General features: G+C 38.4%; 1 protein-coding gene across 1 annotated transcript in view; it reads left to right on the forward strand.

Annotated features, from left to right (window-relative positions):
* The first annotated feature begins 547 nt into the window (after positions 1–547).
* PTGFR (prostaglandin F receptor) overlaps positions 548–26,935 on the forward strand; it is a 35,398-nt gene continuing 9,010 nt past the window's right edge. Inside the window, exon 1 of the mRNA XM_070403388.1 lies at positions 548–1,346. Within this exon, the coding sequence (XP_070259489.1) occupies positions 549–1,346 (798 nt within the window). The 5' untranslated portion in view covers position 548. The remainder of the gene's footprint in view (positions 1,347–26,935) is intronic.

The raw sequence follows: 26,935 nt of genomic DNA on the forward strand, positions 1-26,935 counted from the left end.
GTTATTTGATCTCAATCGAATAGTTTTAGAACTTACTGAGGAAAGCCCCATGTGACACCAGTGACCTTGCTGCCTCCTCCCAAGGTTTGGAGGAGCTTGTTTTGTCTACCTGACAAACAGGTAGTTTATCTAAGGAATAATCTGCAGTTTGGGGACAAAGGCAAAAAAGCAGAAACTTTAAAAGGTCATCTAGCTATTTACATAGACTCTTGGGCCTTTTACCACTTGATTGGGTTTAAACCTCATCTTGTTAGTGACTTTGCAAACCCATAAAGAGGTTAGTCAAGGGAGCTCACTTTAGGCAGCTTCTTTTCCTTAAAAATGAAAACGTGGGACCCCAGGCCTTCAGGATGACGCAACCTCGCTTATGATAGGTCAGATGCATCTGATTCCTACCCCAAGGTTTGGGCCCTCCGGACTTAAATGTCGGAGGAGCAGTTCTGCAGGGCGATCATTCCTCTGTCTTTATGCTACAGATGCCGGGACTACAAGCCTGCACTCTTCTCAGAGGGAGATGACTTGAGCAGCCCGCGTTTATCTCCACAACAATGTCCATGAACAATTCCAAACAGCCAGTGTCTCCTGCAGCTGGGCTCCTTTCAAATACAACTTGCCAGACAGAAAACCGGCTTTCTGTCTTTTTTTCAATAATCTTTATGACGGTGGGGATCTTATCCAACAGCCTTGCCATTGCTATACTCATGAAGGCCTATCAGAGGTTTAGACAGAAGTCCAAGGCATCCTTTCTGCTCTTGGCTAGTGGCCTGGTGATCACAGACTTCTTTGGCCACCTCGTCAACGGAACGATAGCAGTATTTGTTTATGCTTCGGATAAAGACTGGATCCGCTTTGACCAATCAAACATCCTGTGCAGTATTTTTGGTATCTCCATGGTATTTTCTGGCCTGTGCCCACTTTTTCTGGGCAGTGTGATGGCCATTGAGCGATGTATCGGAGTCACCAAACCAATATTTCATTCCACAAAAATTACATCCAAGCACGTGAAAGTGATGCTGAGCGGGGTGTGCTTGTTTGCTGTTTTCATAGCTTTGCTGCCGATCCTTGGGCATCGAGACTATCAAATTCAAGCATCGAGGACCTGGTGTTTCTACAAAACAGAACATGTCCAAGACTGGGAAGATAGGTTTTATCTTCTCCTTTTTTCTTTTCTGGGGCTCTTAGCCCTTGGGGTTTCATTCTTGTGCAATGCCATCACAGGAATTACACTTTTAAGAGTGAAATTTAAAAGTCAGCAGCACAGACAAGGCAGGTCTCATCATTTCGAAATGATCATCCAGCTCCTGGCCATCATGTGTGTCTCCTGCATTTGCTGGAGCCCGTTTCTGGTAAGAGCCTAAGCTGAACCTTTTGACAAGTTTTGCTTTCTTCTGTTTTTCCATGTTCAAAACAAGATTTGCTGTCTTTTGCAAAATTATTAGTCTTGGTGGGTAGCGCTATTCAGTCTTTTAAATGCTGGGGTTTGTGCCTACTTAAAACATATGTCAGCACTCGGCGCTGGCTGTGAATGGAGCTGTTTATGAAACACGTGGTCAGCTCCCCACAAGCCCTGAGTTGAAAGCAATGTCTTGCTAAGTAATTCTAACTGTATACTTGCAGGGCAGTATAAAGTCATTTGAACAGAAGTAACGCAGTTTTAATGTACTGAATATGATTAGTTTCTAAAATGTGAAAAAAATGACCAACTATAAAATACAATATTGGAGTGGGCTCTAGTAAGTCTTGGTGGAAAATCACACAGACTTTTAATTTATAGAAAAGGCATATTAGCTACTGGGTTCTTCTAAACACGCAATGACCAGCTCTCAGCTTGCCAATAGTGGTGATGACTTGAGAGAGTTGGATAGTTCAGGTGAACTATATACATAGATCAGGTGAAGGAATCACTAGTTCACAAAGCCAGTAGTGCAGGGAGAGATATGATTGGCAGGAGAGCTAGGGATTTCCCCCTTACCATTCATTCTTTTAAAAAAAAATTAGCCAAACGCTGTGTTTAACAGCTTGATGTTTTTAGAAATGAAGGCTAAGATTAAGGAGTGGCCAACACATATAAGTCATTTATATTATTTTGCAAGTAGAAGAAAACATAAATATGTTTGATAAGTGCGACCTTAATGTCCTTCAACATTTTCTTTTAGGAGAGGAAGAGTTATATGCCATGAAAGAAAAAAATCCACCTGTACATAGCTACTGATGGCAGAAAAGATTGTTTACATCCATTTTTCTGTACCGGTGGGGAAATAGGCTGGTATTCAGAGACAGTGATACAGGTGATATACAGGTAGAGGTGAGGCAAAGGATAAGAAAAAGGTAGACATAACACAAAGGGGCATGGTCATACCTTGCATGGTAGTATGAAGGTGTTTGTTACTCATGCAATTTTTCCTAAGGCTCCAGCAGGTCCATTGTCCAAGAACTGTTGCCAGTGTTGTTTAATAAACAATCCCTGATGCACAGAAAAGTTTTCGAGAGCTGCTGACACAGACAGATCCTGTGACACCTAATTTATTTTACAGAAGGATTTCAACTTTTTGAATATCTTTTATTTCTATTCATATTATTTTCTCATAATTTGAATTTAGCCTGTTGAATAGTATTTTTTTTATGATGTTCCTGAATCTGTCCTAGGAAACCAGCCAAGGTGAGGCTAAGCTGGGTCTGTCAGTGGTAAGTCAAAATTTTGAGGCCTGCTTGTTGTCAATTTCGGAGGCCTTAAGGGAACCCAAGCAGGGATCTGATCTGTGCTCATGGTCATGGTATAGTTACTTGAATCTTAGCAGCAGAGAACAGTTCTGTCAACCCTTGGAATCACTGCAGTGTTCATTCCTGAAGAGCTTAACTTATGCTATTTGACCAAGGAAATTTCCTTAGAATAATGCTTTTTCCCCCTTAATTTTGAAATACAGTGTGCTTTTCAAAATAAAAAGTGAGTTTGAGTAGAACTGAAATTGATTTGGGGGTTGGGAAGGGAATACCAAGAAGGTGAGAAAAGACGTAGTTGAAAATATTTAAAGACTTTTTTTTTTTTTTTAAAGTAAGGTCCTAGTTCTGGAGAAAACCTTAAGAAGTGAAATAGTGAACTCAGAGAGAGACAGATAATATGGACACCTGAGGTAATCATTGATATTTTAGTTTTTGTTCGTTCTGAGTCACCTTTAAAATTATGCTTAGTTCTGGCTCTGATTTTGATAAAGTGGAGTGATATATTAACTATTGTAAGACTATGGAAGGTAGCAAATTTCATTTTTGCCATGGATAGTTTGAATTTATATTCTTTTCTCATGTCTTTTCCTGAATTCTTGGTTTCCTTCACTATTAAAATGGATATTACTATTTAACTCGTATTTTGAATATATTTCCTAGTGGAAACAATTTTCATGAAACATTTTCTGAGGTCAACATTGTATTTAACTATGAATTATTGACACACCTATGACACCAAGGTATCAATACTTCTAAAATGCTTTGTATTATGAAAATTATTTCTGTGTTAGATGCCTAGTAGGTATACCACAGATACTGCTTGATGGATTGATATTGTATTTCAAGCATTCTTTGCATTCCTCGTTTCTCTTGTGCAGATTTGGGTCTTCCTGGCAAATTCAGGCTAAAGGGCTTATACATTTAGTGGTTTTGGATGTAAGTGCTTTGGGCATTAGGTTAAGGCCATTCAGACAGCTCTAAATCGAACTCTAACAAAAACTCAGGCTTGGGAATGCCAAAATAACACCCAACATGAATATCTCCCAGTTGAAACAGTTCTCTCTCTTTTTTCTTTTTCCTTAAATGCCTAGGAGGAGTTGCATAGTTGTTAATGACTGAGCCATCATTCTCCACCCTGTATTTTAAAAGCTTCTTAAGTTTTACAAACACCTCTGAAACCAGATTCCCATACATGTACTTTAATGATACCTTCTAGGCCAGTGCTCTAATTTACACCACTGCCTTCTGTCTTAATGGATAAGTAGGAATTGTGGGATTTGTAATTTGAATGAATATCTCTACACACTCTTCCACCTCTGTTCACTGTCACTTTCAAGCTGGAAACTGGACTGAAGGTACAAGTACACATACCAAGAGGAGCAAATTATATGATAGAATCTGTGTTTAATAGGACTTATTGCATCAAAACGTATCAATAGTGGCATGATTTTTAAAATGATTTGAATTTGTAGTTGATGACAAAGGGGATACTTTATTAATTTTGATGACTGAGTTTAACCAATACAAAGGCAAGATGGTCATGATGTTTGTTTGAATTTTTTCTCTGTGTGTGTTTTTAATAAGCTTTATTTTTCTTGATTAGTTTTAGGTTTACTGTAAAATAAGTGGAAAGAGTTCACATTTACCTTCTAACCCCCAGTCATCCTTATTATTAACATCTTGCATTGGTGACATACATTTGTTACAATTGATTAGTCAGTACTGAATACATTGTTATTGATTAAAGTCTCTAGTTTACATTAGGGTTTTCTGTTAATATTTTGTATCGTGTAGCTTTTAAAAAATATATATTGACATATTTCCACCGTTATGTGCCCTAAAAATGCCCTGTGGTGTTTTTCTTTTTAATTTAATGTGTCACTTTTCCAAAGGGAAAAAATATGTGTGTGTGTGTGTTGTCAGGATTGAGATCAGTAGTACAATCATAATATTAGTTTAAAATATACATTGTTAATGAATTTTTAATTTTTATAATATCTGGGTTTTATAATTTTAAACATGGTTAACACATATCAGTTATCTTAATTATAATCCCAACTGAAAAATACAGGAAAGCACAATAAGCATTTATTAGCTGATAATTCCATTTAGTAATATGTTAATACAAAAATCTTTCAGAGTCAAATGGTAACGATAAAATTGTGTTGTGTGCATACTAGGTGAATCATTTTCCCTTATTTATTATAACTCTTGGAGACATTTTTTCAATGTTTCTTAAGTGAGGGGAAAAAGACATTTACTACTGCTATCAAGTAACATTTCCTTAATATTCTTTGTTTCTGTTTTTATACAGGTAATGATTCTTTTAAAAGTTTTATTTCTAAAATATATAACTCTAAAAGGAATTTATTATTATTGCTATGTTTATTTCACCAGTTTGGTAGAGCAATAAATACTTGTTGACTGGCTGACTGTAACCTAAGTAGTACGAATGTCAAGAGATTGCAAATGATTGACCAGAATGTGGATTCTGAGTTTTGTAGGTAGCAGTTAATAAAGCAAATACTGAAACCAAATGGTAGTTTTTCATCTGTTCCCTAAGTTAGCAACTATAGACTTCTGACACTATTAAACTTCTTTTACTTTCTGTTCTGGGATAGAGGATCATTTTGAATCGGGAAAAGAAGTATAAAGTATATGAAGAACCAAATGGTTTCTTATGTAGGTGAGTTTACCTAAGAAATATGTTTCCTGCATATGTAGAGTTCGAATATGATTTTTCCAAGAGTTTATGTTAGTATTTCTAGCCAATTTAGTTAAACATTTGGTCACTTAGATGTTTGTCAATATAAATCAAAGACTTGGGCAGTTAATTGAACTTTGACTGAATTACTAAAGGTAATTGGCAACATAATGACTAGGTCTGAGAGGGATAATGGCAAATGATGGAGCCAAGCAACATCATCTTGACTCAGAGTGAAGATTGTTTTCTTTGAAAGGCGGGTCCTCATTTTCGTATTTAAGAACTGTGTCATGGAAATCTGTGCAGTGTCCGTGCATTTGCCACTACATCAAAAGAGATGATGAATTGATGTGCATATTTAAGTATAAAGGCAATGTGACAATGTATACACATGCACATACATAACATGTACACTTGCAAATGATTTACCCAGTTAAAAAAATTAATTGACCAATCAGCCCTCCATTGGATCTAAATGTCCTCAAAGAAAGGACTGCTAATGGATTTCATTCTGAAGTTAAAAACAAAATGGATTCTTTCGTACTTTTATGTCAGAACTTGGAAAGTATGTCTTTTTGATTTATTGTTCGGCTGCTGCTGATTTTAGAGGCAGTACTGTCACACCTTGTTTCAGTGGGTTTCCTTTGGAAGTGGCATGTGCTCCCATGCTTAGAATTTGGAAGCAGCCATGATGTTGTCTGGATAAAGGACTGATGATGGCATTTGGGTTCTATTCTAGAAAATCCTTAAACAACCCAGACCCTTAGAACTCAAAATTCTTATCAAGAAGAAAAAGTCTATTTTAGAACTATATTAGCATAGTTTACATGATGGGAATTCAGGCTGCTTTTGTGTTTGGGTGGGGCATGGAGTAAGTGGCATGAGGTCAATGACAGTCACTGGCAGAGAACTAGCTCTCGGCTATTTGGGAGCACATTCCTGTCCCTGAGCTTTGGTGTCCTCTTCCTTACTCCTCTCTTAAATGCCATCTGCTCTATCTAGGCTATCTTAAAGTGTACCTTCTCTCCTTTCTTCCCTCCCTCTGCTTTATATCTCTCATAGCACTTATTAGCAGTTTCTGATAACATAGGCTACCTTTCTTTGACTTCTGCCTATAGGGTTGGAAGCTCCTTGAGGGGAGGGACCTTGTTTATTGCTATATCCTCAGTTCCTGAACCAATGCTTGGCACATTGTTGGGGTCAGTGAGGATTTGTTACATGAATTTCGTGTAAAGGAGGGCTCACTCAGCCCTTGACAGTACTCATCTCCACTTGGGAGCCACTCGCCGATGAGGTCAGGACTTAGTTGGTCAGCCTCAGGGACACTTCTCCTACTTCCAGTTGGAATTCACACTGGAAAGGTCAGAGACAGGCAAATGGGTTCCAAGGTCCCCAGGAGTATTAGCTGGAAATTGAGTTCTGGAGAATCCTGAACATTCAACTGTTTGAATTTGGTGCTAGAATCTAGGAATTTTGCCAGCACCCAGAGGAATTTCATGGATTAAATATGATCATATTCTATCATGATAATACTAGAGGCCCAGTGCATGGATTTGTGCACACTGAAAGGAAAATTAATTAGAAGAACTATTTTAGAGACTGGGGAGGGACCGTGGGAGGTTGGCCAGCCTGGGAGGGACCAAGGGAGGGCTCCAAGGTGTGTCCGGCCTGTCTCGCCCAGTCCTGATCAGCTGGATCCCAGCAGCAAGCTAACCTACTGGTTGGAGCATCTGCCCCTGATGGTCAGTGCACATCATAGCGACCAGTTGAATGGTCGAATGGTTGGACACTTAGGATATTAGGCTTTTATATATATAGATTACAAGTATTTGTTTACATGTGAATTCCCGCTGTTAGTCTCGGTCCTTGGTGGCTAGGTTCCGCATTAGTGGTTTGTATTGGTTTCTACAAGCAGTAGGCCATAAACCAATGTTTGTTGCTCTGACTGGTTTGGCTCAGTGGATAGAGCGTTGGCCTGTGGACTGAAGGGTCCCAGGTTTGATTCCGGGCAAGGGCATGTACCTTGGTTGCGGGCACATCCCTAGTAGGGACTGTGCAGGAGGCAGCTGATTGATGTTTCTCTCTCATCGAAGTTTCTAACTCTCTAACCCTCTCCCTTCCTCTCTGTAAAAAATCAATAAAATATATTTAAAATAAAACAAGAATAAAACAACAACACCCAATGTTTGTTGAGTGAATAAACTAGGAATGCAGTATCGAATGAGAAGTATTAGACTAGGTTATATGACTTATTCTAAGTTATTTTTGTCTCATCATCTTTAGCACTGCTTTTCTCTGTACATGCACACATTTCTCCTCACAAACGTATTTATTTTTTTATTGGTGTTTTATCTTTGAGGGGATCCTGTCAGGAGACAAAAGGAGAAAATTTCTTTGAGTAAAGATCTACAAATATTGCTCGTTTATTGTCATAAATACAATCTCTATAGAAAGTGTTGATTGTTTTCTATAAAACAGGTTACCTCAATTCTTGACCAGCTGACTCAGTGAACCTATGGCTCTTTTGGTATTGCTAATGGTAGGTTTTATATTCACAGAGGATTAATGCTCAGAAAACCCCAACAGACCTATTGAGTGGACACGGTGGTGCCCCACCCAGATACCCTTTTGGGTGAGTCTTGCTCTTGGACAAAGTACCCTCCGCCAAGGGGAGCTGCCTTCCCCATTGGTGTGCTCCCTTCTCTTTGGTCACTCTGTGTGCAGTAACAGGTGGATATGCGGATACAGAGAACGTACCCCCTTGCCTCGTTTGGGACATTTCAGAAGGGTCCTCCATGCTTCAGAGCTTGCTGGGGCCTTTCTTGCACCTGCATTGCAGTTTTGCTTTTCTCTCTGCCAAATCCTGCCCGCCCCCCACCCCCCCACCCGACTGCCTCACACTCCCCAGAGAACTTTCTACATGAGATCTCTGTTTCAGAGTCTATTTCCTGCAGAGTCTTGCTCAGGAAAATCTCCTAGAAGTCCATTGTTCACACAGAATCTAAATATGAAGTATAGACTTTATTGCACATAGGTTTACAGTGTGACTTGATAAATATATTGAGGTATGGATGGGCTTTAGGAATTAAACTCATTTGAGTATATTATTCCTCTTCATGGAGGTGTATGGTGTAAGAGTGGCTCAGCAAAGGCCAATCTATTAAAACAAGACAGTCCTAGGTTGAGAATTTACCCCAAAATCTGTTGCTCCTGATATGCACGGTGGTCTAGAATATTTTGGTATTTAAATTCATTTACTCTTGGAAAAGCATGACTTCCTGTTTTTACAGAGAAAGACTTATAAAAATGCCCAAAGTGATTGTAGACATTGAGACAGCACTTACAAAACATTACTTGAATGATTCAAGTGTAAATAAACCAGAAACATGTGGATCAAATTTATACCCTCCTGGGTATAAAAATCTTGTCGCTAAATGAGTTTCAGGGTTTTTATTAGGCTCCCAAACATTTGAAGAACAATTCAAGATATTGATATGCCTAAAATTTATTTGCATTACCGGTTTTAACTTTATTTGCTTAGTCTTATCCTTACAGGAGGTATATAAAATGCATTCCATTTATGTTTGCTTTGCAAGGCATTTATAATCACACCCAATTTTACCTGGTATATCAGTGCCATTTATCTATATTTAGAGGGGACTTTTATCTAATAGGAGAAATCTATCTGTTCTGTGTGCAAATATTACCTTTAAAAATTTATGTAAATTTGTCATTCCGTCTGTCCTCTGTCCTGGGAATAAGGATGCTGCCACAGAGAAGTGGATACAATTGTGGCTTTATGCGGAGAGGGAGGTGGCTCTTCTCACTTCTCCTGCTATTGAATTCCCAAAAACAATTCAGACTGTAGTGTGGCTGTGGTATGATGGTGAAGGAGACAGAGAAAGTCAGGTTATGTAAGAGAATTTATTTTAGCTTTTTGTGTATGGTCCCCAATTGAGCCTTCCCTTTAGAATACTACAGTTACCCAAGGGCAGACAAAGGACAGGGTCCCAGCTCCATCACCTCTTCGCTGTGACCTGGAGTCACTCTCAGGCAATTTTGTATATCTGTGAACTTATTATAAGGATAGTACTTTAAAGTACTAAATGAAAAAAATAATAATTTGACCTTCCTAAAATCTCATAACACAGCCATTGGCACAAAGAAATGCTCAACAAAATTCAAAAATCCTCAAAAAGTCTATTGCTATTGTTGCCACCCACCATCTCAATTAGAAATAGTTATCTGTGTTAATTTAGATATTTTCCATTTTCTCCTCTATTAGGAAGGGTTGGTTGCAGTGGAAAGGAACAGAGGGAGCCCATAGCTTCAAAAAACTTTCTGGACATTTTCACTTGTAGTTACTTCACTATCTCACCAGAAGTGAAAATGTCATCCACTCATCTTTCACATGTTATTCAAATTTAAATATACTAACAATTTATGATTTTATTAACTTATAAGGTATTAATTTATTCATTATTGGAATCCAGTTAAAATGAGCAAAAAAATATTGAGACTTATGTATAAGGCACTACTCTTGGAGTCATATTTGTAGGGATTTAAATATAAGGTTCTTTCTTCAAAGAACTTATAATTTCTTTGGAGTAAAAAACATACCCATTCTAAGAGTTATGATATTAGCTCATGGAGAGGCAATATAATGTAGTAGTTAAGAGTTTGGGTTCTTCCAGCCAGTGTGGCTCAGTTGATTGAGCATCATCCCATGCCCCAGAGGGTCCGATTCCCTGTCAGGGCACATGTCTGGGTTGCAGGCCTGATCCCCAGTAGGGGGTATGCAGGAGGCAGCCAATCACTGTTTCTCTCTCATCAATGTTTCTGTCCCTCCCTCTCCCTTCCTCTCTCTGAAATCAGTAAAAACATTTTTTTTAAAAAAGAGTTTGGGTTCAAGTCCTATTTCTTCCACTTCCTGGCTACCTGACTGTAACCACTCTGTGCCTCAGTCTCCTCATTTGTAAAATAGGTAAAGTAATAGTACCTGCCTCACTGGGTTGTTGTGAGGACTAAATGAGTTAATATATATAATTTGAATAGTGTCTGATCTAGAAAGTACCATATGATTCAGTTATTATACTATTACTAGAGGCCCAGTGAATGGATTGGTGCACCAGTAGGGTCTCTTGGCCTGGCCTGCAGGGCCTGCCTAAACCGGTTCTCTGACATCCCCTGAGGGGTCCCAGATTGTGAGAGGGCGGTTCTCAGGTGACACACCCTGGAATCGGGCTTCCTCTTCTCTGGTTCCGGGTGCATCACCTGAGAACCGCTGCTGCCAAGTCACCTCAGCTCGGCAGCTCCTGGGTTGAGTGTCTGCCCCATTGGTGGTTGTTGCATGTCATAGCTACCAGTCGAATGGTTGGACGGTTGCTTAGGCATATATATATATATATATATATATATATATATATATATCATTATTATTGCTGTGACTATTAAATGTTGATGCTGCCAGCCAATAATTTTGTCAACAAGATAATCAAAAGCACTTTTAAATTAGTTATTAAATTAATAATGGGTGCTCTAGTAGGGAGCTTTCACATCCAATTTGGTGATCCACAAGTAATTATATGTTTATTTATTTGACAAATATTTATTGAGGACCTACCATGTGCTAGGCAGTGTTCTAGATACTAGAATAACCATCTCTGTGATTTAACTGTTCACAATACCTAGGGCTTTAAATAGCAGTACTTCTAGAAAATGAAAAGAGAGGACATGTGTAGGAAATTGAAATATGAAGATGTTCAATTATATTTTCTGTTAGAATAGCAGGTATTCTGTTGTGAATGCATAGGGATGAGATTATTTTTGATTACTTATAGAAGGGAAAACATTCTATAGTACATCATTTAGAAGGAAAAATTACTGGAAATAAATTTGATCCTAAGTTAAATAATGTAAATTGTAAAAACCAAAAAGAAAAGAGATGTTGTATACGTTTCCTAGAGATATAAAAATCAATGAATAAGAAACTCTTTAGTATTTGAGACAGGCTTGAACAAGATTAGAATACAGTAGGTTGTAATAAGTTAATATTAAAGACTAGGAGAACTTTCTAATAAAATGAAACATGAGCTTCATTAAATCATATCATGAAAAATTAATAATTCAAATTAGTATTTTATACAGCCTTTTGATAACTAAAATGATTCCAGATTAGAAGAGAAATACATGGTGAAATGGAACATTACAAAAATCGCCAACTCTTTCTAAGAATTTAGGTTAAGAAAGTGTTAGAGAGGGCTGAATATAAGGAAGAAAATCGTTGTGAACATTAATAATACTGTATCAATGAATAAAATTTTAAAAATTGTGTATGCTTTCATTTACTTGTTATTTTGATTTATTCTTTCAGCAGACCTTTGCTGACAAAAAGCTGGGTGTCTCTCCAGGTGAAACTAAATCAGAGAGACAGAAACCTGACCTGGGAAAATAATCCCGAGGCAAATTCTAATAATAATACTTTCTAGCTCCTTTATTTTACCCACGATCTTTGAACTCTTTGCTCCAACCACCAATTCTTACACATATCCTTCTTTTTCTTTCTTTCCACTTTTAATATAGAAAAACAATAACGATTGTATTTTTCTGTCCTTGCCTGGGAGCAAGGCGGAGGGTTAATTGCTTTAGTAACAGTGGAGGAATCTTTGGGCCCAAAGGTACATCGATAAATCTTAAATAATAGTGTTGCTGCAGCAGCAGCAGCAACAGTAGTTATTATGGTTATTACCTTGATTAGATATTCCCTTATTTTGCTTCTTGCATTTATATTCATGGCGGCAGAAGACCAGAAAGCAAGGAAAATAAAAACCACATGAATGATAGTGAGACAGTGCAGGAGAGGGGAGAGAAGCAGGGAGCAGGCTATGCAGGCAGCAGAAAGCTGGACGCATAAAGGTGGAAGCGGGGAGAGAGGCACTTGCATGTTTTAGGAAACCCATTGGAAAGATTAGACCTCCCTTTTTTTTTTCCATAGACCTATTCTCTTTATTGAGGAATATTAAATTCTGTGTATTATATTTCCTCAAACTACTTTTAACAACACAATGTTTTCTTTATAACATCTTATAGTAAAAATAAAATACAGTAAACTATAAATTAAAATTTAAAAAAGTTTTCAAAGCACACTAGCAACAGATAACCACTATTAGCATTCTGGGTGCATCCTTTTCCTCATTCAAGAAGGAAAAATTCTTAGTTTAATTTCTTTGATTAATAGAGGAGTTAAACTTTCTATTCTTATATTACTGGGTATTATCTTCTTCTGTGAAAATGTGGGAATTTATAAATGATTTTCAAGTACTGCCTGGGTAACAAAGAACAGATAATATCCTATATAATAAAACCCTAATATGCAAATAGACTGAACAGCAGAATGACCGGTCATTATGATGCGCACTGACCACTAGAGGGCAGATGCTCAACGCAGGAGCTGCCCCTTGGTGGTCAGTGTGCTCCCACAGGGGGCGTGCCACTCAGCCAGAAGCCGGGCTCACAGCTGGAGAGCGCAGTGGCAGTGGCGGGAGCCTCTCCCTCCTCTGCTGCAGGCGGGTGGGTGGTAAGGAGTGAGGGGTCCCGGACTGCAAGAGCTCCAGACTTCACAGTGAGCCTGGCTTCTGGCTGAGCTGTGTTCCCCCGAGGGGTCCTGGACTACAAAAGAGTGCAGGCTGGGATGAGGGATCTCCCCTTCCCCCCGCCGAGTGCGTGGATTTTGTGCATCAAGCCTTTACTTCAAATATAAAAGCAATTGTTTCCCTAGGCTCAAGGTTAGCCTTTTCATTTAGTATTTTAATTTATAAAAGTAGTGAATTTAACCAACAATTTCTTTTGTGGTTACTGCTTTCTGTTTCATGTTAAGAGATACTTTTCTCAGGCTAAGGTGATATCAGTATTCATCTTTTTTTATCTTATAGCACTTTTGCCCTTTCATTTTTTGTGTTCATGGTGTTAATACATTTATAGTTTATTTTGGTTTAGTTTGCAAGTTAACAATATGAATTTTCTTTTGAATGGGTAACTAGTTGTCTCAAAATTAGTCATTGAATGATCTTTCTGCAACTGTTTTAAATGTCTACCTTTATTATATCTGAAATTCTTAAATGTGTTTGGATCTTTCTGGACCCTGTATTACATCTTATTGAGCTATCTTTAACTTTATCTACAACTGCCATCTTCTTCAGGTTTTATTGAGACTTGTGGTCAGTGTATCAATTACTATGTAGAGTGTTCCCATTTGTTATCATTATCTACCTGCCCTATTATCAAAGTCATGTTTTGAATAATAATTCAGCAGTTTCTTCATAACAGTGTATAAAAAAGCATTGACTTGACGCCTTTATTTTATTTATTTTTATTGTGACAAAATTCACATTACAATTTTACTATTTTAACCACTTTAAAGGGTATGATTCAGTTTCAATTAGCATATTCACAATGTTGTGCAACCATCACCACTATCTTGTCCAGAATATTTTTATCTCCCCAGAAGGAAATCCCATACCCATTAAACAGTCATTCTCCATTTCCCATTCTCTACTAACATTTTGTATAACATTTTGCATTTACAGAGCATTGTATAGCTTAATAATTTAATGATTTCTTATACTAACTTATAAATCTTACTGTTTTCAAATTAGTGAACTTCTTATCAGATTTTGTAAATATTTTATGGGCTTTTGAAAAGAATCCACATTCTCTCTCTTTTTTTAAAGTTACAAAGTTCAAACCATAGCTATTAAACCAAGAATATTTTATAGGGTCCCATTTCCTTATTTTTAACTATCGTGTCAAATAATGAGAACTTAGAATTTCATTACATTTGTGTTTTCTCAGTTTATATATTTATTTCTAATAGGTTTCAATGGTTTTAGATTTCAATGTAATGTCATCAGAGGTCAAAAATTCATGTCTGTTCTATCTTTGTTGTGAATGTACTCCTTTTATAAATATCAGGTAACCTTCCCTCTCCACTTTAGAACATTTTGCCTTGAATTCTTCTTTATCTTATACTGAAGGTAAGTATTATTATTGCAATAATAGCATAGACTTTTTGAGTATTTTGCATTTTCTTGTGCATTTACTATTATTGGTATTGTCTAAGAAACTTCTAATGCCATTTCTTTTGTTGTTGTTAATCCTTACCCGAGGATATTTTCCCATTGATTTCTAGGGAGAGTGGAAGAGAGAGGGAAAGACAGGGAGTGACATGAATATGAGAGAAACACATCGATTGGTTGTCTCCTGCATGAGCCCTGACCAGGGCCCCGGGCGGGGAGGAGCCTGCAACCAAGATATGACAGGAATCGAACCCTGACCCTTTGGTCTGAAGGTTGATGCTCTATCTACTGAGACAAACTGGCTAGGGCTCTAATGCCATTCTTATTAATGCAATACAGGATCATGATAATATTCAAACTGAATAAGTAGAGCTTTTCTTTGCCACTGTCATGCCCCCAATACCCCTGGGCTTTGTCCCAGATTTCTGATAGTAAAAAAAAAAATACCATCAGGAGTAAATTTCCTCTATTCTGTTGCCTGCATTCTGGTAGCTGCGCGTTAGTTCACGAACTTGGGAAATATGAAATTAAACCAGTAGGGAGTCAAAGAATTGAAGACCATGGCTATATTTTTAGTTTAGAAAGCAGGTCAGTTCTGCCTCAACCCAGGAAGATTCCAGTGCAGACACCAGCAGACCTCCCCACCTGTAATTGGACTGTCCCTTTCCCAGTTCTGCTCAGGGTTTTAGTTTGGAATTGCCCAAGACTAGGAAGGAACTTCTGAGGACATTTCTCCGACCTAGCATTTCCTTTGGATCTGCTTCAGTTAGAAATGCACTTTTGGGGAAAACTGGACTAGAACTGCATATAGGAAGAAAGAAGTGCGAGAATGCCTTCTGACTCCGCATTTCCAAATTACAGCACAGCAGTAGCAACAGGGATCTCTATCAGCATTCCTGTGCTCATTGCAGCGAACAGAGGGTCAGTTCCTGATACAGTTTAACCTCTGCACGCTTCGTTAATGGCATCTTGTGACTGACAATGTCAATATTTCGCTCATGTACTATTTCTGAACCAAAAAAACTACCTGATATACCAAAGAATTTTTAAAAAATTCTATAGTCTTTATAAACGTTGATGGTATCATGTGGTTTTAAAGCTGTCATATAGTGTGTGGTGATTCTTTTCTCCACTGAAAGTCTAAACACACAGTTAAGGCAGACTGTACCTTATTTCAAGGGAATATGAAGAATTGCTGTTTTCAATCAATAAAACATAGCAAGCAATTCTAAATGCTTGACATTTGGAGGAGATCTTTGCCTTTCTCCTTCATCTTTCTAAGCTCATAGCAGGCTGATCTATGGATACAGATGCTGAAGCCAGCTTGCGAAAAGCTTTCCTGGATGGTGGGAAAGAAAGCAGTTTGTCTAGGATTAATTTCCATTGTGTGCTGTTTACCTTCTCCCAATTGCCCACTTTAGGTTTGTGTGTCTAAGGCAAATAGTAGTAATATAAAAGCCAGTCTGCTTACTTAGACAGTTTTAGATTGATGTAGATTTCTACATTGTCTATTTAGCAAGCCATTTTATATTTGGTCGTAATGATGAATGGATAACCCATTTTACCCATATTTCTGCCCTTGTCTCTAATACCCCCCTTAAGTATGAATGGACAGTAATATGTGACCACAGCACTGATGCCATCTTTCTCTTGGACTTCTTGGTTTGTATTACATGGCTGCCTAATTCACGTTGAAATCCATTCAACTCACTCAGAGATTATTTATCTAGTAAGACAAAGAAGCTATGAATTAAGAATCATGCTTCAGGGTGATTTCTGAATGATGCACTGTGTAATCAGGCACCCATCAAAGCATAGAAACTAATGAGTCCTGAGATATTTCTCTGTTACCCCCTGTCTCCACACGAACCCCACAATAAGGCCAAGACACTAAAAAATATTTTAGCTTTAAGGATAAAGATATATATATATATATATTCCTCACCCAAGGATATGTTTCTATTGATTTTTAGAGAGAGAGAGGAAGGGAGCGGGAGAGAAACATCGATGTGAGAAACATTGATCGGTTGCCTCCTGTACATGCCTAACTGGGGATCGAATCACAACCTTTATATGTCTTGGAGTGACGCTTCAACCAACTGAGCCATACTGGCCAGGAATGGTCAGTATTTTGGAAGACCAGCTGGATTGGTGGGAAACAGTCAGGATTCTTCTTTGTGGTGGGTAGAGGGAGAAACTCAGTCGTAGGCCTCCCTACTCAGTGACAGATCTACCCAGCCAGAAGTGGAGAGGGAAGGATGAATGTGCTATCATGACTCTAAGAACAGGTAAAAGTAGTTCCTTAAATAATGTTTTTATAATTAAAATTAGTAAAACAGAACACTCATATATGAATGCTTGTTAAGGTACCATGTATTTTTTCTTCTAAAATTGCTAGAAGAAAGTCCATTGTTTCATAAGTATAATGCCAATATTGCATGGTTTAGCATGCAGTGTAGTCAAATGTATATGTGACTGGTGGCTAAAAATCATGACTCTAAGAAGAATATGTTATTACAGCACATCACACTAATCCAAATTTGACTTTATTAGTTCGAAAATCTTGATTTGTTTTTATTTAATTTATAGTAATTTGACTTAGGAAACCTGGTTTGATTATTTTAGTGCACATTTTTATCTCTCTTGATATGGATAAATACATCTACTCTATATATGTAAATGGCTAATATACAAAATGTCCCCTTGGGAGTTCGACTGGGAGTTCAATTGCTTGCTATGATGTGTGCTGACCACCAGGGGGCAGCACAGAACTAAGGAAGGCCCCAGCCAGCAGCCAGAAGGCCCTGATGGGCCCTGATCGCTGGCCAGGCCTAGGGACCCTACCTTTACAGAATGTCATGCACTGGGATCCTAGTTCTATATAATTATGACAGAGTAAAAGTCACATTCTTCTACTCTATTTCCTGCAGTGCCTGGTATAGTACTTGGAAGGTTCAAGGAATATGCAGCTCATTTGTTAGAATCCTTTAATCATAAATGAAATTAGTAATTTAAACAACATTCTCATAGCTATGATATATAATTGCATATAATATCACATAAGGATTTTATTTTTAAAACTAGAGGCCTGGAGCATGAAAATTCATGTACTGGAGGGGTGTTCCTCAGCCCAGCCTTCCCCCTCTCACAGTCCAGGAGCCCTCAGGAATGGGAGGCAACCTGGCAATCAAGGGAAGGCGATGCCCCATCACACCTCTGCTGCTGCCACTGCTGGCAGCGCAAGCCTCAGCTGGCCCAGGTTACCTGAGCCTCGGGTGGCCTTGGGTGGCTGGGCAGCTGACATTGAGGCTTGCCTGTGCCTCGGGCCGGCCCTGGGCAGCTGGGGGACTGAAGGGACTGGGGGACTCCAGAGGCAGGCCTTGCCATGCACCTGACACCCAAGCAGGGCTGAGGGGACTGGGCGCTGCCATCTTGTGGCTGTGGGTGCCACCATCTCTGTGGGCATGGCAGTCAATTAGCATATTCCCTCCTTATTGGCTGTGGGCACCGCCATCTTTGTGATGGTGTGAGGGTCAATTAGCATATTCCATCTTTATTAGATAGGATGCTATTTTTGAAAGAAAAGGGTAAAGTTTTTGAAATATTATTATAACACTATAAATGAGATGATCATTTTATATGTGAAGTTCTTGCTTAAAATGTGATTTTAGAGTGTAAGAATCAATCAATTAGTTAAAATTCCCCATCGTCTCCCCCTTCCATTCTCTCTAAAAATCAATGGAAAAAATATCCTCAGGTGAGGATTAACAACAAAAGAATTTGCTTCACTTCTTCCTTCCAGAACATTGACAATGCACTTGGTCACCTACCTTTCTCTGTCCTCTACCTAAATGGGTCCCAATTAATCTGGGAAAAATAAAAAAATCAAATTAAAAATAACATGGCAGCTTTGTTAGTTGGTTTTGAGTATTAAAAATAACCTAGATTTTGCGTAGAATTTTTTTACCCTGTGAAACATGTTTTTTCTCTCCTCTTTGGCCATTGAAAGGTTAAAGCCCCATCTAGGGGAGAAAAGTCCTTGCTGAATGTTGTGCGGGACCAGCGAGGCTTTGATTAAAACCAGAGAGTGACACGAGGAACCAGTTTCAGAATTTTGATTACAACAAAACAAAGTTTTATCTTGAAAATGTGTTCATCTCTCACTGAACAGCTTGTTTATTTTAAACGTCTTGCAAAATCTGATAGTTTTGCCATCAAGACACTACTGTTTGCAGTCAGACCCAGGCATGTTGGCAGCTGGAAGATGCCATTGCCCTTGACTTTTAAAAAATATATATTTTATTGATTTTTTTACAGAGAGGAGGGGAGAGGGATATAGAGTTAGAAACATCGATCAGGTGCTCCTGCACACTCCCTATTGAGGATGTGCCTGCAACCAAGGCACATGCCCTTGACCGGAATCGAACCTGGGACCCTTCATTCCGCAGGCCGACCCTCTATCCACTGAGCCAAACTGGGTAGGGCTGCCCTTGACTTTTAAAGAGAGCTGAAGATGTGACCTTAGTGAGAAGTCACTACAAAAAAGCAATTAAATCCATAAATATAATATGTTCAGAAATGCTCATTGATTTATTCATTAAATGTTTTTCTCAGTGCCCTCTATGTATCAGATACTGTTCCAGGTGCTAAAACGATGGTGCTGGATGAGACAGGCAGAATACCCTCTTCCAAAGAGGTTACATTCTTCCAGGGGTGGAGGGGGGTTGCCAGAGGTTGGAGCTCTTTGGAGAGAGAAAGAGATAATAAACAAATAACAGGATGTTTTCAAATAGTGGAAAGTTCTGTTACTGAGGGTGGAGATAGGGCTCTTTTAGGTTGGATGGTCAAGGAAGGCCTCCTCATGAGGATAGCCCTGGATGACAAAAGGAGCCAGCTATGGGAAGATATGTGGGCAGGGTGGGGAGGCAGAGGGAACAACCGGCACAAAAACTGGTGCTGGGGCCCTGGCCAGGTAGCTCAGTGGTTTAGAGCATCGTCCCGATATGCCAATGTTTTGGGTTTGATCTCCAGTCAGGACACATATAAGAATCAAAAATGAATGCAAAAATAAGTGAACAACAAATTGATCTCTCTCTCTCTCTCTCTCAAATAAGTTTTTAAAAATCTTGTAGTGAGGGACAAAAAGAAGGCTGTTAACTAAAACAAGGGGATCTTAGGTGAAGGAGGTAGGACTTGAGGACAGAGAGGAAGGAGGGAGGGTCAGATCGTCTAGAACTTTGTAGGCCTTGGTGAGTTTGGGTTAAAATTTGGTTGGAAATCATTTGAGGGTTTCTTAACAAGGGAAATATATGATCTGATGCATGGTTTAAGAAGAGCTTGTTGGCTGCTGGACAGAAAATGGGTTACAATGGGGCAGAAATATAGCAGAAAGTTGTTTGCTTGAAATTTCATTTGACACATGAGCAATGAATTAATTACTTTGCTAGAACTTATATTGGGAAGCAAGGCAAATAATAAATCATTGTTAAGTTAGGATTAGCTTGTGGGTAACAAGGAAAATACTTTCAAAATGATTCTCCTTCAGTCGTGAAATAAAATTCTACTTTGTGGCAAAAATTTTAAAGAGGACATATTTAGTTATACCTCATTCTACTTGCTAGATAATTAGTATATCTTTCTGCTGGCTTAGCAAAGGGCATTTTGATTATCATTCATTTAGTTAAGAATATGAAATTATCCATTTGCATCTTGCTTTTGAGATGAAGTTATTTGGCTCTCTTTTAATCACCCACACATGTGAACACATACAAATTAGATAATTCCATGTTTTAGTTATAAATGACTTGTTTCTTGACCCTATAGCAGTGATGGCAAACCTATGACACGCGTGTCAGCGGTGACACGTGAACTCATTGTTTTGGTTGATTTTTCTTTGTTAAATGGCATTTAAATATATAAAATAAATATCAAAAATATAAATCTTTGTATTACTATGGTTGCAAATATCAAAAAATTTCTATCTGTGACACGGCACCAGAGTTAAGTTAGGGTTTTTCAAAATGCTGGCATGCCGAGCTCAAAAGGTTTGCCATCACGGCCCTAGAGAAATGCCCTAACAATTATTGACTACAAAAGAGAATTTGCAGCTATTGCTGCATTTGTTATTATAGTATGAAGGATGTACAAGCACATACTCTTATAGGAGAGTGTATCTTACATGTCAGATGGGCTACGGGCACGGAGTTTCCATTTCCCTTGGTTGGAGTTATTTAGGTTTTGACTCTGGAATTGAAAAAAAAGATACCATTGGCTTTAATGTCATAGTTCTCGCTGTTTAAACTGCATAAAACATGAACATAGCATATCAATTTATTTTGCAGAACTTTTCTCTAGGACTTTGAAATATTCTAAAATTTCCCCACAGAAGTGAATCTTCCTGAGCATAGAAAGAGAAATGGCCCCACCTAATGAGCCTCAGCAAGTTCTGACTCAAGAAGAGGCTGTGCTTCTGAGTCCAGGTGCTTAACTATTCTCCAGCTTCTGTTATTGGAAAGAAAGGACCAGTGGTCATTTCATTTTAGGACCATCATAGGTCTGACTTGGAAAAGGAATTGAGTTTTCCACTTCAGTTCTGCATTCACTTACCAAATATTTAACAGGCACTGGCTATATGCAAAGATATATCAATTTATGTTGTCTGTATCAAGGCATCTTCATATCTTCATCAGTGTTGACGCCACATCATATGACGATACTGAATTGCCTAAGCTTACTACTATATTTGAATCTCTACTTCTAATTAGGTGAGCTTCTAGAGCAGTGGTTCTCAACCTTCCTAATGCCGCAACCTTTTAATACTCATGTTGTGGTGACCCCCAATTTCATTGTTACAAATTGAACATAATTAAAGCATAGTGATTAATCACAAAAAATGTAATTATATATGTGTTTTCCGATGGTCTTAGGCGAACCCTGTGAAAGGGTCGTTCGACCCCCAAAGGGGTCTCGAGCCACAGGTTGAGAACCGCTGTTCTAGAGCCTATTGTAGGTGCAGAAATTTTTCAGCACCTGAGTTTGGACATACTGGCCACATGTCCTTTGGAAAATTTTAAGGATCTTTGTGAGCTTCAATTTTAACTTTTTAAAGCTATGGATAATAATACTGACTATATCACTGATTTAATCACATAACGCGAGTTTTCACATGATGCCTACTTGGTAAGCGTCCAGTGAGAGGTGCTGTGTGATGGTTGTTATTACTATTCTAGCCATTGCTCCATTTGGTACTGAGTTCCACTAAACGCAGTGGTAATTTGAAAAACATTCATTCAGTGACTACCATGGACATTTGCACATGTGTTACATGGGCATATAAACATGACTACAATGGGATACTAACTTCAAAGGAATTTGTAGTTTATTTGAGGAGGCATGAGAAGAACTACTCTATTACATAAGAACCCTGTGGGCAAGTGCCCACGGCCTTCGAAGGAACAGCTTTGCTGAGAAACTTCGTCTGTGTTTAGTCTATGCCAGACGACTAAGGGTAGAGCGTTCTCGACCAAAGTTTCCTTGAGTTCAGGTTCATTGTTGTCTCTGGTGGTCTTCGGGCTTAGTGAAGTACTGAGTTCTCCTCTAGGAGTGCAATTCTTGTCTTTTGATTTTCCCATTGATTTATAAACTTTCTTTTCTTTTCTTCCCTGGGTGAAATTACCTCCTCTTGTCTTCACACCGATTTCTTTTCCATAAACTTGTAGCAAATATCATTTTAGGTGAGTACCACCGTTTTCCTTTTCATGATGTGCTTCTTGATATAAATGTTTTTAATAAGATCAATTCTTCTCTAAGAAGCCAACCGTAAACCATTTTAACTTTTGGGGTTTGGGGCCTCTGCAATTTGAAATTAGGGTAGTTTTGATTCTTGTATCTTTTCCTATTTAACCCCTCTGGGAAAATCTGCAGGCTAGTTCAGCCCACCTTCTTTAGCAAATCTTTCACCTGAATGCAAAGCCTAATTTCTTGTGAATTACATATGTTTGTCTCCTCTTGTTTATTCTGGGAAAAGTCATGTTCTTTTAAGGCCATTTTTGTGGTATTGTTTGCAAAACCTCCTGAGAATACAATGTCATCTATATAACCACAGAAGAAGGGCTTGGTTTCCTGGTATTGTAAATAATACCACACCACTTGATAGCTTGATGGAAAGAATTACAGAGAATTTATATAATGGAAAGAAGGGAGTTGGAATTGGAGCCATAGTTTTACAGTAGGATAAGGATGAAATTTTGCTGACAATTCTCTAAGGGAAGGAGAACCATAAAGATGCCTTTGGTGGTCATTTTCAGACCTATTTGTTAGATTATTTAGACCTTTCTTAGTCATATGAGTAAATCATTAGTGTGGTTTGGTGATGATTTGTCTTCAGTTTAGGATTAATCATAATTACAGTATACAGAGGGTGTCTCAGTAACCTAGTTATAAATGTGTTTATAAAGTGAAAGCAATTTGACCTCCTAACCTGCACTTTATGTTAAATGTACTTACTAATCTGGTGGATTTTGTAAAAGTGCTTATTAAGTATGTTGATGTGCTTTAATTACTATCTTTAATGACTCCCGGGGTCTGAGAATCAAGCTCCATAAGGAATTTTTAACCTTATCTATACTAATAAAAGGATGTCTTCTGGACATCCTTCCGGACAAAGCCACGGTGGTGGGGACCAAGGCAGAGGCGGTTAGGGGCAATCAGGCCAGCAGGGGAGGGCAGTTAAGGGCAATAAAGCTGGCAGGCAGGCGAGTGGTTAGGAGACAGCAGTTCCGGATTGCGAGAGGGATGTCTGACTGCCAGTTTAGTCCCGAGTCTGGTAGTCAGACATCCCTCGAGGGGTCCCCAATTGGAGCTGGTGCAGGCCAGGCTGAGGGACCCCCCCCATGCCTGTGCATGAATTTCATGCACTGGGGCTCTAGATATTTCATAATTTGAAAACAGATAATGTCAGGGTCTGCAGCATTCACATTTGTGGAGCAACTGAGTTCATTCAGGGAGATGCAGTCTCAGCTACACTTTTTAACTCTGTCCCCTCAGTCTGGATAGGATGGGTAGCCTGCTGGTCAGGTGAAGGTCACGTGATAGTTCATTCCCTTTGCTTATTTTCCTATTCTCCAGCTTCGTAGACGCATTCTTCTCCCTTCTATGCCAGCTCTAGATTTTGTTCCCTGCAATTTTTTAAATAAGCCATCTTGCCTTGTTGATCTAAATGTATTTGTTCTATTCCCTTTGTCCTGACTAGGAAACATCTTGAGAGAGATTCTTCAGAGAAAGTGGGAGGCTAAGGTTTGCCCTTCCCAGCCAGTTCTGGGAGAGATATATAACAGTCACTCAACTTACTCAAATAATTAATTAATTAATCAGGTGCAAGACTTTTTTCACTGGGCACATGCCTGTGTGGCTGAACTATCTATTAATTGCCTGTGCTGTTCTTATTGGTGCCAATATTCTAAATATGTTGACCGTCACAATTGATATGGTATATTTTCATTAGCAAAATAATGTATGTTCATAATATAAACTTTGAAAAAATAGAGAACAGAAGTTAAAATTGTAAGCATCTTTAAAGGAGTTGTTTATTTCTTAAGTAAATTCTAAGTACTTTATAATTTCTATGCTCTTTTATTGGTATTTTTATTATAGTTTATAATGCTTGTATAGAGAAGTGTTTTTGGTTTTCTAAGTTGGTTATGTATTCAGCATCTGCTGAACTCTCTTATTGGTTTTATTTATGTATTGATTCTAATCACTTCCAGATAACAAAAGTTTATATCTTTTCTTTAAATTCTTATATACCTCATTTTTTCCTTAGAGCATTAACCAGGAATTTGGATACTATGTCAAGCAGTGGTAGCAATAAGGGGCACCCTTCTCTTTCAGATCTTAAAATGCATCTATGTTTTCTCCATTGAGTGTAATGATTGTTGTAGATTTTTGTATATAAATTTTACGGTTTCCTAATTTAAGTCCCTCATAAGTACTGCATTAGTTTTCGATTGCTATGTAACAAATCCCCACAGACTTAGCAATGTGAGGCAGTGCCCACTTTATTATCTCCCAGTTCTGTGGGTCAGAAGTCTGGTGGTTCCAACTGTGTTCTCTGCTCAGGGAAGCAAATCAAGGTAAGACATGTATCTGAAAGGGTGAAAATTACATGGGAGAGGGTAAATTTAATCAGAGTCAGGCCAGTAGGCTGTTATCAAGTGAATGGTCGTGTATATATTGAATAATAATAAAGCAAGATTAATTTCCAGTTTGCTATTTATATGACCTGAAGGAAAATGAGAAGTATAGCTACATAACTCCAGAGAAATAAGTTCAGAAAATTGAAAAACAATGTTAATGATCAAGAAGTTGTCTTATCTTTGTGACCAAACTGCCAGACTGACCCAAGTGTCTGCATGAAATGGAATTATTTTTAATTAATTGACTGGGTTACCTCTGAGGTAACCCAGAGTGTCTATTGATTTCATCTTGAACTGTACTCACATCATACTTTGGAGTTAATTATACTGATTATAATCCTGGCTCAGACCCTTCTGAGCTATGTGTTCTGCATCTCAATTTGTTCACCTATAAAGAAGATATAATAAAACTTAGCCCTAATGTTACTGAAAGCAACATGACAAACTTGTGTAGTAATAAACCAGCTCTACCTGTTGGAAATTTCCCTTTGGGAAAACATGTATTTCAGGGCGGACGTTTTACTGAAACGCCTTCTGCTACAGTCCATTTTTGCTACTGACACAGTGTCGCCACCAGTCAAAGTAGTCTTTATGCCACTGTTTGTAAAGCAGTGTGCCTCCAATACTACAACTGATTTCTAACTAGTTGCATTCTCTTTATTTCATAGATTAGATACTAATAATTACTTAAGTTGTCACATTTTAGATCAATATTTTTTGAGTAGAATGAAAATATCTTATGTGTCTATCATTGTCAGAGTTTAGAGTATAAGAAATATTTTGTTAGCCTAACTATGGGTTTGAGATAGGTACTCATGGCTAGAAAGAGCCAGAGTTTACAGTGTTTTCAAAAGCACAGTTCAAAGTAAAATGACTAAAACAACTATCATAACAAGGTAGGACATAAAAGCAAACATACATATATTTTCATAACATGTTTTCTTCTTTTAAGACCTGAAAACTTTGCCTACTGATTTTTTTAAATTTTCATCATTGCCAAAGAACAGAAATGATGGAGTACGGAAAACAATTAGAAGTTTGGGTTAAAAAATATAAAATAAGAATTAAACATCTTGAAGACCAGTCAAAAGTCAAAAGAATGAGAGGAAAGGGACTGTTAAGATGAAAATCATGTCATTCTTTATGGGGTAGATAGGAAGAAGGAAAAAAAGGTGCTGAGCTTTGTCTTACTCTATCCCTTTACATCTATGAATTAATACTTAAAAAAATACCTTTCCATTCCAGGACAGACAGCTGTCCTCCGCTCTTATATCCTTTTCACAACCATCCTTCTGAAGGTCACCTCAGTTGTGTGCTACTCAACTCATCTGACTTACCTGTCAGTCACATCTGTTGTTATAGGCACATGCGATTTGGAGAAATACATTTATTAGCATGTTTCAAATTTATACCAATGAAAATATACTAATAGAAATACTGGGTGAGAGAGTGATAGGATCAGCTAGAAAGAGCAGTAGACATAGGCAAGCAGAAATAGAAACCTAAAGAGTTAAAAATGAAGTCTGCTGCTTGGCCAGCATGGCTCAGTGGTTGAGCATTGATCTATGAACCAGGAATTATGGTTCAATTACAGTCAGGGCACATGAGCAAGTTGTGGGCTCCATCCCCAGTTTGGGGCATACAGGGGGTAGCCAATCAATGATTCTCTCATCATTGATGTTTCTATCACTCTCTCCCTCTCCCTTCCTCTCTGAAATCAATAAATATGTACATATAAAATGTGCTCTACCAATGCCAAGGATGGCAATACATGAGTCCTTACTGCCCATATCTTGCTCTTGTCAAATCCTGACTCCACCATAATTTAGTTGGGTGACGTTGGGTTACTTAACTTCTCTGTGCCTTAGTGCCTTCATCATAAAATAGGGAAAATACTGTTTTCCTCAGAGTTGTTAACAGGATTGAATAGGAATATATTCAGAAGTTTGGGTTAAAAAAATATAAAATAAGAACTAAACGACCTACTGAGTAACAACCAGATCACAGATCAGCAGGAGGGTGGAGCAGTGAGCTACAAGCGGGTGGCAGAGAGCGATAGGAGGGGGCAGGGCAGCAAGCTATGGGGGTGGGGCCAGAGGGGCAGAGGGAGCTACAGGAGGGCAGGGCAGTGGGCGGAGAGCTACTGGCGCATAGATTCGTGCGCAGGGCTACTAGTCTTGTTAATAAATGTAGCCTAGCATCACTAGTCACATTACTGGGAGTGATGTAGTGAAAGATCATAG

This window comes from Myotis yumanensis, unplaced genomic scaffold (genome assembly GCF_028538775.1).
Source record: "Myotis yumanensis isolate MYYU_CA2020_CCGP unplaced genomic scaffold, mMyoYum1.0.hap1 SCAF_2, whole genome shotgun sequence".
Classification (NCBI taxonomy): domain Eukaryota; kingdom Metazoa; phylum Chordata; class Mammalia; order Chiroptera; family Vespertilionidae; genus Myotis; species Myotis yumanensis.